This window comes from Palaemon carinicauda, chromosome 2 (assembly GCF_036898095.1).
Source record: "Palaemon carinicauda isolate YSFRI2023 chromosome 2, ASM3689809v2, whole genome shotgun sequence".
NCBI classification, from domain to species: domain Eukaryota; kingdom Metazoa; phylum Arthropoda; class Malacostraca; order Decapoda; family Palaemonidae; genus Palaemon; species Palaemon carinicauda.
Genome location: NC_090726.1, coordinates 32,856,329 through 32,870,762, shown reverse-complemented (window position 1 = coordinate 32,870,762; position 14,434 = coordinate 32,856,329). Strand labels below are relative to the sequence as shown.

The window sequence follows — 14,434 nt, the reverse complement described above, 5'->3', positions numbered from 1 at the left end:
AGCTTAACAAGGTGGTGGAGGTGGACTCTGACAACACCACAGCCTTGGCTTACATCTCCAAGCAGGGAGGGACTCATTCGTGGAAGTTGTTCTAGATCGCAAGGGACCTCCTCATCTGGTCAAAAGATCGAAAGCTCACGCTGGTAACGAGGTTCATTCAGGGCGATATGAATGTCATGGCAGATCGCCTTAGCCGGAAGGGTCAGGTCATCCCCACAGAGTGGACCCTTCACAAGAATGTTTGCAGCAGACTTTGGGCCCTGTGGGGTCAGCCAACCATAGATCTGTTCGCTACCTCGATAACCTAGAGACTCCCGTTGTATTGTTCTCCGATTCCAGACCCAGCAGCAGTTCACGTGGATGCTTTTCTGCTGGATTGGTCCCATCTCGACCTGTATGCATTCCCGCCGTTCAAGATTGTCAACAGGGTACTTCAGAAGTTCGCCTCTCGCAAAGGGACACGGCTGACGTTGGTTGGCTCCGCTCTGGCCCGCGAGAGAATGGTTCATAGAGGTACTGCAATGGCTGGTCGACATTCCCAGGACTCTTCCTCTAGGAGTGGACCTTCTACGTCTACCTCACGTAAAGAAGGTACACCCAAACCTCCACGCTCTTCGTCTGACTGCCTTCAGACTTTCGAAAGACTCTCAAGAGCTAGGGGCTTTTCGAAGGAGGCAGCCAGAGCGATTGCCAGAGCAAGGAGGACATCCACTCTCAGAGTCTATCAGTCTAAAGGGGAAGTCTTCCGAAGCTGGTACAAGGCCAATGCAGTTTCCTCAACCAGTACCACTGTAACCCAGATTGCTGACTTCCTGTTACATCTAAGGAACGTAAGATCCCTTTCAGCTCCTACGATCAAGGGTTACAGAAGTATGTTGGCAGCGGTTTTCCGCCACAGAGGCTTGGATCTTTCCACCAACAAAGATCTACAGGACCTCCTTAGGTCTTTTGAGACCTCAAAGGAACGTCGGTTGTCCACTCCAGGCTGGAATCTAGAAGTGGTCCTAAGGTTCCTTATGTCATCAAGATTTGAACCTCTCCAATCAGCCTCTTTTAAGGACCTCACATTAAAACTCTTTTCCTCGTGTGCTTGACAACAGCTAAAAGAGTAAGTGAGATCCACGCCTTCAGCAGGAACATAGTTTTCACATCTGAAACGGCTACATGTTCCTTGCAGCTCGGTTTTTTGCTAAATCGAGCTTCCTTCACGTCCTTGGCCTAAGTCGTTCGAGATCCCAAGCCTGTCCAACTTGGTGGGGAACGAACTGTAGAGAGTACTTTGTCCAGTTAGAACTCTTAGGTACTATCTAAAAAGGTCATAACCTTTACGAGGACAATCGGAAGCCTTCTCTTCCAAGGTCTAAAACTCAGTTTATTACTAATTCAGGCTCCTGATTAGGGAAGCACATTCTCATCTGAAGGAAGAAGACCTTGCTTTGCTGAAGGTAAGGACACATGAAGTGAGAGCTGTGGCTACTTCAGTGGCCTTCAAACAGAACCGTTCTCTGCAGAGTGTTATGGATGCAACCTATTGGAGAAGCAAGTCAGTGTTCGCATCATTCTATCTCAAAGATGTCCAGTCTCTTTACGAGAACTGCTACACCCTGGGACCATTCGTAGCAACGAATGCAGTAGTAGGCGGGGGCTCAGCCACTACATTCCCATAATCCCATAACCTTTTTAACCTTTCTCTTGAATACTTTTTATGGGTTGTACGGTCGGCTAAGAAGCCTTCCACATCCTTGTTGATTTGGCGGGTGGTCAATTCTTTCTTGAGAAGCGCCGAGGTTAAAGGTTGTGATGAGGTCCTTTAGTATGGGTTGCAGCCCTTTATACTTCAGCACCTAAGAGTCGTTCAGCATCCTAAGAGGACCGCTACGCTCAGTAAGGAAGACGTACTTAATAAAGGCAGAGTAATGGTTCAAGTCGTCTTCCTTACCAGGTACTTATTTATTTTATGTTATTTTTGAATAACTAATAAAATAAAATACGGGATACTTAGCTTCTTTGTTAACATGTATGCTGGTCTCCACCCACCACCCTGGGTGTGAATTAGCTACATGATTATTGGGTAAGATTAATATTGAAAAATTTTATTTTCATTAGTAAAATAAATTTTTGAATATACTTACCCGATAATCATGATTTAATTGACCCACCCTTCCTCCCCATAGAGAACCAGTGGACCGAGGAAAAAATTGAGGTGGTGTTGACAAGAAGTACTGGAGTACCTGACCACAGATGGCGCTGTTGTGTACACCCCCACCTGTATAGCGATCGCTGGCGTATCCCGACCGTAGATTTCTGTCGGCAACAGAGTTGACAGCTACATGATTATCGGGTAAGTATATTCAAAAATTTATTTTACTAATGAAAATAACATATTTAAGGTCACACTGCAATCAGACATCTAATTTTTGATGATGTTTTTTTTCAAAAAACCTATTACAGTAAGTACTCCTTAACGATGGGTCAGAAATCTGTGGTTTCACTTATCCATGGTCAACTATAAGAAACCCATTAAAAAAACTATCCACAATTTTCCACTTATTCACAGGATTATCCAAATGGGAAAGTTATTATTCACTTGTCATTTGTCTTCCCACCTGTTCACCAATATGCTTGCTCAGGTTGTACCTACATGTAGCTACAGGTAGAATCATCTCAGCCGCTGTTCCTCACTGGACAATCTTGTACCTCAAGTGAATGCCTTTGCCAGAGATATCTTCATATACTGTACTGTTTGAAGAGTTGCTGGTTAATCTCCAGGGATTGCCACCTCTTCTCATGCTGACAGGATGGGAGGCTTGAGTCAATCTTACCTTTTGGCTACTAATGAGGAACCATCATAGGGAAGTCCCACTCGACTCTTCGCCTCCTGACATGCATCTGTGCTCAGATGCTGCAAAGGAGAGGAAGAGCACACACCTGACTGACAGGGTCATCTCAGCTGTGTGGTCAGATGAAGAAGCATCTACTCTGCTATGTCTTGGAACAAACAGCCTCTATATTGCTACAATCCTTCCAAGAACATTGAGGAGGCTTTTTATGACAATACTACCATTTTGGCTTATGTCTAGCTCTGAGTTGACAAAACAGATGCATTTTGGGACAAAATTTTGTGCCAGGGAATTGTTAGCCAGTCATATACTGAGCAAGAGGAATGGGTTAGTAGACACACATAGTCACCAAGGAATGCTGTAAGGTTATAGTGGTCCCTACATCCAGGTATATTGGAGAGGCTTCTGGTTGGAGGGTTCTCCATGGCTCGACCTGTTTGCCTTACGCCTAAACAGGAAGCGTTCTGGGTCCCTTTCCAAATCCAACTCCTTGATCTGTGTTTGAAATTGTAATCTAACGTCCATGGGATCACTTTTATAGTTACACCCTGTCTCCGTTTAACCCTGGTCCGTTGGCTAATCTACTGTATGGGATTATGCTGAGACTCAGGTGGTGACAACCTCATGCTTAATGGGTTCCCTTTCTGCCTTGTTGAGATCCTGAAGGTACTCCCTTGACCCTCACTCTACCAGGGAAGTGAGCCATTCTGTATGATGGATACCATAGAAGGGATTCTTCTTTAGTTGGATCATCTCTAGACCATATTGCAGAATTCTTTTTCTTCCTGGCTGGGAGAAGCTCCTGTGAGGTGCAGCCATCAAAGCTACTACCCAGCCTTGAGAATGTCTTTTGACAAAAGAGGATAAACCTCTCCTCATAGGAGTTGCCTGTGCTTGCCTGCGCAGGATTTGCTTTTAACAGTCCTACTGTTTTCGATACCTCGTCCAATCCGTTGAGAAGGCCTCAGTCAAGGTTCTGACTCACAATACTGTCTGCTGCCGTATAACTGGTGAAGAGATTACGGAGTAACATGGTTGCTCTTCCTTAGTTTCCCACTGTGAGAAATGTAGGAATACATTAGTCTAGTCCCCGGCCACATGGCAAAACTTGAACCCTGTTGGGGCATGTCCACAGTTTCAAGTTGTTCTCCATCCTATCTGTACATGACGTGTGGAGTGTCATGGAGGAAAGAGGCCTTTTGCAGTGAGGGCTGTGCATTGTTATCTGAAGAAGACCCAACACCTCATACCTGAATGTCGGTGACTCTTCCTTAGAATTAACAAAATCAAGAAGAGATGTCTAGGACACGATCTCTTTTGGTCTTCGTGAGTCGATCTGTTAATGCATATGCCTCGACTGCTGAGAGAGTATAGGTTTCAGGTAAGACTAGAACTCATGAAGCTAGGGGCTAGATGAATCTTGCAGTTGACCAGGGGGTTGAAGGCTGGATTGTGTATGTACCAGATCATCTTCATGCCCTTTATCTTACTAGACTATCTACATGCCCCTAGAAATCTTTGCACGTGGTCTTGTGTTGGCTGCTCAATTAGTGGTGTTGCTAGCCCAGATGCAATACATGATGGTAAGCATCTTTTCTACAGGTAGGGTAATCTATACAATAGATGTAAGTCTGGAATGAAGCCAGAAGGACTGGCCCTTCTCCATTTTTTTCTGGCTCTGTCTTGAGGATGAAGCAGTCAAAGGGTTACTTGCTGGATCTAAACTTCTGTACACTTCAGAGCTCCATTCTTTAGAACCTAAAGAAGGTGTCCTCCATTCTCCCTAGACAAGGGAAAGTATGGTGGAATATAGTATATACTAACCTTTTGCTCATCATATGCCAGGTATTTTATTCCAGGCTATGTTCCCCTCTGGGGCAAAGGGTGCTCTCTTTTGACCAAGTACCAATTTTCTTAGACAAAGCATACCCTATCAGCCTATTCCTCCCAATGATACATATATAGGAGTTTGCTGAAGTCATTTCCTTCGTTCCCATAGAGGACAAGGTTGATTGAAATTGTCGGGGAAGAAAAAGGACCTAACAGTTTGGCTCTTGGGGTACTCCTGACTCAATAAGTAGTGAGTCTCCTGACCTAAAGGGGAATGGTTTATATCCACATATCACAAATTGTTAAAGTAGTTCCTATTTTTCCTATCTATACAAACCTGAGCACTTCAGATTATACTGTGCTTCCCTCATCAATCACCCCTCTTAGCCCTGAGCAAAATGGTCATAAGTGAAGAAACTTTGACAGGTCAGAGGGTGGGGCTCATTGTCCTTGCTCTCACCTGTCGCTTAATTGCTTGTTTAACGATTCAACAGCCATCCATCTTTGCACTAAAAACATACTCCTCACCTAAGGACTCAGGTATTTATACGGTAGCTAGCAAAAATACAATTTACTTAAAAAATTTGTGATGTTTTTAAGAATAGGAAATACAGTACACATGTATTAGTATCATTAATTTTCCTACTCCAAAATCAAACCATTGTTCTCTAGTCTTAGGTAGTGCCATAGCCTCTGTACCATGGTCTTCCACTGTCTTGGGTTAGAGTTCTCTTGCTTGAGGGTACACATGGGCACACTTTTCTATCTTATTTCTTTTCCTCTTGTTTTGTTAAAGTTTTTTATAGTTTATATAGGAAATATTGATTTTTCAATATTAATCTTACCCGATAATCATGTAGCTGTCAACTCCGTTGCCCGACAGAATTCTACGGAAGGGATACGCCAGCGATCGCTATACAAGAGGGGGGTGTACTCACCAGCGCCACCTGTGGCCAGGTACTGCAGTACTTCTTGTTGACACCACCTCAATTTTTCCTCTGTCGTGCCTCCGGCTAGACCTACATGGATACGCTGTTGATTCTGGAGTTTTTGCTCACGATTTGGTGATGTTTTTGCTCTAGAGTTTAGCTTTCGCTATTCAGGAAGTTTTATCATTAGCTTAGCTAGTTTTTGGTATTAATTTGATTAATTATGGTGACGAAGAGAGTATGAACTCTCTTTCACTTTTAAATGGCCGACCCTTCCCTTAGACGGAAGTGTTGGTGTCTAAGAGAGTATAGACTCTCTTTCTTAATTTTGCTTAACAAAGTTATAGATTTATTTTATATCTCTCCGCCTTTTATAGGCCTCTTCGATTAACTTCCTTTTATTATAAACTTATTAAAATTAATTTTTATATTTGTTTATATTCGACCTTTCCTAATAGTAGGCGGTCTTTTCTTGGTACCGAAGTTAATTAACATTGAGCCCGTCATTTCGGTTTTACCTGTTAACATATTATGCTATTTTAATGTTTTTGAAAGAATTTCTTTGATAGTCTCGTACTGTTTTCAAAGTTGAACTAACGTTTTGTTTTGTCTCTGCAGTTGTTGACGTTCAGAACGTTCAACTTGCGCTCTATCGTTACGATAGAGAGAGAATTTTCACGGTGTCACGTTGCAGTAAGAGTAAACCGTTTCTAGCGTTTTGTTCATTCTTTCTTAGCTTAATGGTTTTAATTCTAATAAAGGAACTTTTTATTTGGGAAATCTTTCAGTTTTTTTCCTTTAACAATAATATGTTTTAACGATATATATGATTGGGCTCTTCTCTCAGGTTCTAAGTCAAGAGAGAGAGAGAGATAGAGACGGAGGGAGAGAGAGGAGGATAAACGTTTCGTTCAAGCGAGTAACGTTGTTATCGTTTTTGCTCTTCTCCCTAGTCTCTTTAGGGGAAGAAGGTAAACGTTTATAGAGTTTTATTCTTGTTCTCAAGCTTTATGCGGTGAGAGATTTTAAACGTAGTTTATTTGATCTAGTGTTTAGTCTCTTTCCAGCCACTGAATTATTTATCTTTCATTAGATTTTTCTGTTACATTGTAATTCTGTTTTCGCAATTACTAACTTTTAAGGAAGGATAGAATTGCGGGTTTCAGGTACAAACCACTTAAAGTTTCGAGTTCAGTGAAATAAGTGCAAACAGAAAATCAAAAGTGATAAGTGATAAGCGCAAAGTGTTTCAGTGTTGCGTTCGAGGGTTCGTCTGTTCGTGCCAGTTGTTCGCCTAGTCTGGGACCTCTTACAAGCTCCCAAGCCCAGGGGAGAAGTAATGTCGAAGGACTTATGGGTTCAGCAGGCCTTGATCGACGAACAGACGTTTTCCCTCCGTGGTTTCGGGTGTATCTACACACGTTGCCGACGTGATCACCCCACCCACACAAAGACGAGAGAGCCCTTTTATTCCTCGTCTTCGGAAGAGGTTTCTCGCAGAAACCATGGACCAAATCTTGCAGCTTTTAAGTGCAAGTCGGTCCCTTCCGCACAAGTCCAACTCCTAGGTGTAGCCATTAGCCCTGGGTCAGTTCGGACTTGCTGCAGTACGACAACTGCACACCTCCCAGAGAGGCAAGGTGGTATCGCAACAGGCAGTAGCTCCGTCTGTTGCCGCACCAGCTGTTTTAGACCCTCAGTCTCAACGGACAGTAGCTCCGTTTGTTGTTGTCTTTCTTAAACTCTAGTGGTCTATGCTGCAGACAATGCAGTCTCAGCTTGCGGTGTTGATGCAGGAGTTTCAGGCAGAGAAGGTTAATACACCTCCTCCTGCGAACGCTCCTCCTCCTCTGCGCAGTACAATCTGCCAGACGTATGAGGTTGAGGTTCCTCAAGCTACCTCCATGCGTGAGCTGCCGCGTTGGGAGTTGCCAGTTACCAGCGTTGTGCAGCAACCTCCTCAACAATGGGGACAGGAGTCTTATGCCTTACAACCTCCTCTTCCCTTGAGACAAGAGTTTCTTGCAGTAAGACCATCCTCCAGGCAGCAACCTCTTGAGGTACGACAACCTCTACCATCCTTGAGGCAGCCACCTCAGCTCTCGCAGCTGCTACCTCAACTCTCGAGGCAAGCACCTCAAGAACCTCAACTCGTGAGACAGGAACCGCGTTCTGCGCAGCCGCCACCTCAACTCTCGCAGCTCACACCTCAAGAACCTCAACTCGGGAGACAGAAATCTCTTACTGCGCAACCACCTCAACCCTTGAGGCAAGCGCAACTCTTGACAGTGCTGCCAGGTCAAGTTGGACAAATTACCTTAGATTCGTCCACGAAATTACCCCATTTTCATCAAAATTTCCCTAGATAATTTTTTATTTGTATATAATACAATAACACTGATTCCTACAACCTTTTTGTCTTCAAGAGACAGGTTTATCACTTCTTAAAGGGTTGACTTTCCGCTAGCAGCTATCTATCTCAGTTTTTGAGCCGTGGGCTATATGAAAGCCAAGAGCTTATCCCATCAGCTTACAACTTAAAAAAAAAAAAAAAAAAAAACATTAAATGGAACAATCAATAATACTCACTTGTATTCTTTTTTTTTTAATGTTTTATTAATAAATTTACATTCTAATTTCATTAGAAGGGGCTAGTGTTCGATCCCAAGTATGAGGTAGAAATTTATTTCTATTTTGAACACGATGTTGTGTTGATATTTATCCATATTGTCTCATTAGAGGTAATTTGAATGAATTACTACCAATTGTGTCACGTGGTGGCCCGGGGAAATCTGGTAAAACTCTCTGGTAAAGAGACTGATGTCTCACCAGGTAAATCCTCGGACAGCTAGATTAGTGTCAGGTTCAGATTTCTTTTAAGCAGCATGAGCCTCATCCCATGCAGCATGAGCCTCATCCCATGCAGCATAAGCCACACGCCATGCAACATGCTCTGCTTACCTTACAGCATGCTCTACATACAGCATGCTCTGCATACAGCATGCTCTGCATACCTTACCGCATACTTCTCAGTCACACATCTTTGGTTGTTTCCAACTCACTAGACTGTCAAGCAGTTTCATAACGTTGCCTTCTAGTCTGCTGCTTTTGCACCAGTGAAACCCTCACTGAGAGAACTTAGCTTTTCTCGGATATGGTTCCTGTAGATGAGAAAGTGCTATTCTCCCTCCTTCTGATATTCCCTTGAGGACTCTGTCATTTGGAGAGGAGCCTTTAGCTGCGTAGCCTCCTATGGACTTTTATTTAAGCATAACATGCTTCCAGGGAAGGTAATGGTTCCACTTCAGTCGCTAACCCCGTCTGTTACCACACCTGCTCCCATAGACCTTGAGCTGTGTTGCAAGACATGCAGTCCAAGCTTAGTCCTTGTTAGAGGATTTTTTGTTTACGGAGTCAGTGTGTCACTGGGAAGACGTTCAACAACCAGCAGAAGTGACTTGTTGTGACGCAGTGCGGCAACCTCAGCAACCCGATAAGGAGTTGTCTGTACGACCCAGACAGTCTAGACAGCTTCGGGTTGTCACTGTACTTCCTCGCTTCCCCATGGTTGACAGTTCACAGACTGTGCAGCAGTACCATGGTCTTGTGTCCGGCTCCGTCAGACGACTGGCTTTTAAGAGCTCCCACAAGTCGTCGCTGTCTGGAGATTCTCAGATGGACTATGGATCTGACCAAGGAACTGGGCCTCCTGGTCAATTTTGAGGAGTCCCAGCTCGTCCCATCCCAGACCATTGTCTACCTGGGTATGGATCTTCAGAGTCGAGCTTTTCGGGCTTTTCCGTCGGCCCCAAGGATCTTCCAAGCCCTAGAATGCATCCAGAGCATGCTGAGAAGGAACCGATGCTCAGTCAGGTAGTGGATGAGTCTAACAGGGACACTTTCATCGCTGGCCCTGTTCATCGTGTTAGGGAGACTCCACCTCCGCCCCCTTCAGTATTATCTAGCTGCTCACTGGATAAAGGACATGACGCTAGAGACGGTCTCAGTTCCTGTTTCCGAAGAGAGGAGGCCTACTCTCGCGTGGTGTAAGAACAGCTTTCTTCTCAAGGAAGTCTACCTTTGGCTGTTCAGAAACCCGACCGCCGTCTCCTCTCGGACGTATCAGACACGGGCTGGGGTGCGACTTTGGACGGACAGGAATGCTCGGGAACATGGAATCAGGAGCAAAGGACACTTCACATCAATTGCAAGGAGTTGTTGGCGGTTCATCTGGCCTTGATAAACTTCAAGTCCCTCCAGCTTAACAAGGTGGTGGAGGTGGACTCTGACAACACCACAGCCTTGGCTTACATCTCCAAGCAGGGAGGGACTCATTCGTGGAAGTTGTTCTAGATCGCAAGGGACCTCCTCATCTGGTCAAAGATCGAAAGCTCACGCTGGTAACGAGGTTCATTCAGGGCGATATGAATGTCATGGCAGATCGCCTCAGCCGGAAGGGTCAGGTCATCCCCACAGAGTGGACCCTTCACAAGAATGTTTGCAGCAGACTTTGGGCCCTGTGGGGTCAGCCAACCATAGATCTGTTCGCTACCTCGATAACCTAGAGACTCCCGTTGTATTGTTCTCCGATTCCAGACCCAGCAGCAGTTCACGTGGATGCTTTTCTGCTGGATTGGTCCCATCTCGACCTGTATGCATTCCGCCGTTCAAGATTGTCAACAGGGTACTTCAGAAGTTCTCCTCTCGCAAAGGGACACGGCTGACGTTGGTTGGCTCCGCTCTGGCCTGCGAGAGAATGGTTCATAGAGGTACTACAATGGCTGGTCGACATTCCCAGGACTCTTCCTCTAGGAGTGAACCTTCTACGTCAACCTCACGTAAAGAAGGTACACCCAAACCTCCACGCTCTTCGTCTGACTGCCTTCAGACTTTCGAAAGACTCTCAAGAGCTAGGGGCTTTTCGAAGGAGGCAGCCAGAGCGATTGCCAGAGCAAGGAGAACATCCACTCTCAGAGTCTATCAGTCTCAAGGGGAAGTCTTCCGAAGCTGGTACAAGGCCAATGCAGTTTCCTCAACCAGTACCACTGTAACCCAGATTGCTGACTTCCTGTTACATCTAAGGAACGTAAGATCCCTTTCAGCTCCTACGATCAAGGGTTACAGAAGTATGTTGGCAGCGGTTTTCCACCACAGAGGCTTGGATCTTTCCACCAACAAAGATCTACAGGACCTCCCTAGGTCTTTTGAGACCTCAAAGGAACGTCGGTTGTCCACTCCAGGCTGGAATCTAGACGTGGTCCTAAGGTTCCTTATGTCATCAAGATTTGAACCTCTCCAATCAGCCTCTTTTTAGGACCTCACATTAAAAACTCTTTTCCTCGTGTGCTTGACAACAGCTAAAAGAGTAAGTGAGATCCACGCCTTCAGCAGGAACATAGTTTTCACATCTGAAACGGCTACATGTTCCTTGCAGCTCGGTTTTTGCTAAAACGAGCTTCCTTCACGTCCTTGGCCTAAGTCGTTCGAGATCCCAAGCCTGTCCAACTTGGTGGGGAATGAACTGGAGAGAGTACTTTGTCCAGTTAGAGCTCTTAGGTACTATCTAAAAAGGTCTTAACCTTTACGAGGACAATCAGAAGCCTTATGGTGTGCTATCAAGAAGCCTTCTTTTCCAAGGTCTAAGAACTCAGTTTCTTACTAGTCAGGCTTCTGATTAGGGAAGCACATTCTCATCTGAAGGAAGAAGACCTTGCTTTGCTGAAGGTAAGGACACATGAAGTGAGAGCTGTGGCTACTTCAGTGGCCTTCAAACAGAACCGTTCTCTGCAGAGTGTTATGGATGCAACCTATTGGAGAAGCAAGTCAGTGTTCGCATCATTCTATCTCAAAGATGTCCAGTCTCTTTACGAGTACTGCTACACCCTGGGACCATTCGTAGCAACGAATGCAGTAGTAGGCGGGGGCTCAGCCACTACATTCCCATAATCCCATAACCTTTTAACCTTTCTCTTGAATACTTTTTATGGGTTGTACGGTCGGCTAAGAAGCCTTCCACATCCTTGTTGATTTGGCGGGTGGTCAATTCTTTCTTGAGAAGCGCCGAGGTTAAAGGTTGTGATGAGGTCCTTTAGTATGGGTTGCAGCCCTTGATACTTCAGCACCTTAGAGTTGTTCAGCCTCCTAAGAGGAACGCTGCGCTCAGTAAGGAAGACGAACTTATTAAAGGCAGAGTAATGGTTCAAGTCGACTTCCTTACCAGGTACTTATAATTTCATTGTTATTTTGAATAACTGATAATATGAAATACGGGATACTTAGCTTCTTGATATACATGTACACTGGTTTTCACCCACCTCCCTGGGTGTGAATCAGCTACATGATTATCGGGTAAGATTAATATTGAAAAATGTTATTTTCATTAGTAAAATACATTTTTGAATATACTTACCCGATAATCATGATTTAATTGACCCACCCTTCCTCCCCATAGAGAACCAGTGGACCGAGGAAAAATTGAGGTGGTGTCAACAAGAAGTACTGCAGTACCTGGCCACAGGTGGCGCTGGTGAGTACACCCCCCTCTTGTATAGCGATCGCTGGCGTATCCCTTCCGTAGAATTCTGTCGGGCAACGGAGTTGACAGCTACATGATTATCGGGTAAGTATATTCAAAAATTTATTTTACTAATGAAAATAACATTTCTATGTTACTGTTCTTAAAATATTTCATTTTTCCTTGTTTCCTTTCCTCACAGGGCTATTTCCCCTATTGGAGCCCATGGGCTTATAGCATCCTGCTTTTCCAACTAGGGTTTTAGCTTAGCAAATAATAATGATAATAAAATAAACCATTGATTAACTTATTAGAGTAATCATCATGGAAATCATATGATCCAATGTGTATTACTGATTTCATAATGCATTTGAATTTTTTAAAGATATTTCAGCTTATTTCCCATCATGAAATATTCATTAGTACTGAGCTCCATCCCCTTTTCTCCAGGTTTTCTTCACTTGGGAGGTTTGAGAACAGCATTGTATAACTACTTATTTGCTAAATCCAGAAAAGGCAAGTTTATCTTACGAATTGAAGATACTGATCAAACAAGACTCGTTCCAGAAGCTGCTGAGAAACTTGAGACAGTTTTAAACTGGGCTAAAATTGTGCCAGATGAATCTCCTCTTATTGGAGGGTCATATGGACCATATGCTCAATCACAGAGAAAGGAAATTTACAGTGATTATATAAAAAAGCTCTTGCATAATAGAGCTGCTTATAAGTGTTTTTGCTCCGAGACTCGGTTGAATTTATTACGTAGAGATCTTCAACGAAGAGGTGAAACTGTGAGGTATGATAATAGATGTCAAAATCTTTCAGCATCCAAGATTGAAAATTTTGAGAGACAAGGTCTTCCATATTGTATCAGACTAAAAGTAAGTTTAATGAACTTTTAATTTTGTAAGCTTGCAGGCACAGGCTTAGGACCCTATTGTCTATGCAGTCATAAACAATATTTATAACAAGTTTGTCCTTTTTTATGAATGCATAAACCTAAGATAATAACTTGGAGCTCTGCCTTATTAGTGGGTATCATGTGTTGCAAGTGCTTATTTGACTAGTGTAGCCTAGCTTGATATATTCTTTCTCTTTCAGTCAGAGTGAAAGTATTGTACAGTTTATCTAGCACTTGCAGAGTACAATATGGGCTGTCTTGTGATTAACATTTGCACACCCTTTCCTATTCTTCTATTTGGAGTATGTTATGGCTTATTTTGTTATTCTTTAACCTCTCTTGTATGTATAGAAAATGTTTGAGCTGGCCTACATCTACTAAGGTGACTTAATTAGATGCAATTACTAGACATATTGTTTAAGTGTACAGTAGAATTCATTATGAGAAAAATACAGTACAATTACATATTACTGTATGTGTAAGATTTATTCCTACAATTAACAAATATGCAGAAGCCACAAAGAGCAAGTGATAAAGTAGAAAACAACAACAAAAAAGTGAGGGATAGGACTTACCACCTGTCAGTGACTTAAGATCTTCATGGAGCTTACCTTCACCTCCTCATGGAATCATCATCATCATCATCATCTCCTCCTACGCCTATTGACGCTAAGGGCCTCAGTTAGATTTCGCCAGTCGTCTCTGTCTTGAAATTTTGATTCAATACTTCTCCATTCATCATCTCCTACTTCGTGCTTTATAATCCTAAGCCATGTAGGCCTGGGTCTTCCAATTCTTCTAGTGCCTTGTGGAGCCCATTTAAAAGTTTGGTGAACTAATCTCTCTTGGGGAGTGCGAAGAGCATGCCCAAACCATCTCCATCTATCCCTCATCACGGAATCATAACACAGTTGATATCACTTATATAAATAGGTATTGAAAGAAGAAAAATAAGTATAGGAAGAGAGAGAGAGCGATGGATACAAGACGGTAAAAAATTTTAATGATGGATGACTGTATGCACATTTTTTCACCTTATTTTCTATACTATTGTCACCGATTAGTTTTTATTCCGTTTTCACCACCTATTTATGTAAAGGATGATAATTGTCTTTTGATTATGTGAGAAGGTGACAGATCCTTATTCCTGTACTTCATTGCATTTATTTCATGTGTGTACAGTATTAGTATCTTCTGTATATTTGTTAATTGTAGGAATAGTTACTGATAAAGTATAGTAATATTTGATTAACTCCACTCTTCTCATAATAAATTTTTCTGTGTTTTCTTAACACTATATAATGATATATACAATACGATACTGTTTGAATAGAGTATGTTAAAAATAATGGGTTTACAATGTAACAAATATGATTTTGAATTGCTGCGTATTAGTCCATTACTCTATCATAGACTATGT

The 14,434-nt window shown here is 43.1% G+C and overlaps 1 protein-coding gene across 5 annotated transcripts in view; it reads left to right on the top strand.

Moving 5' to 3' along the window:
• GluRS-m (putative glutamate--tRNA ligase, mitochondrial) overlaps nucleotides 1-14,434 on the top strand; it is a 130,989-nt gene that overhangs the window by 12,819 nt on the left and 103,736 nt on the right. For all 5 annotated transcript variants that reach the window (XM_068354502.1, XM_068354509.1, XM_068354488.1 and 2 more), the window contains exon 3: nucleotides 12,564-12,994. In XM_068354502.1, the coding sequence (XP_068210603.1) occupies nucleotides 12,564-12,994 (431 nt within the window). The remainder of the gene's footprint in view (nucleotides 1-12,563; nucleotides 12,995-14,434) is intronic.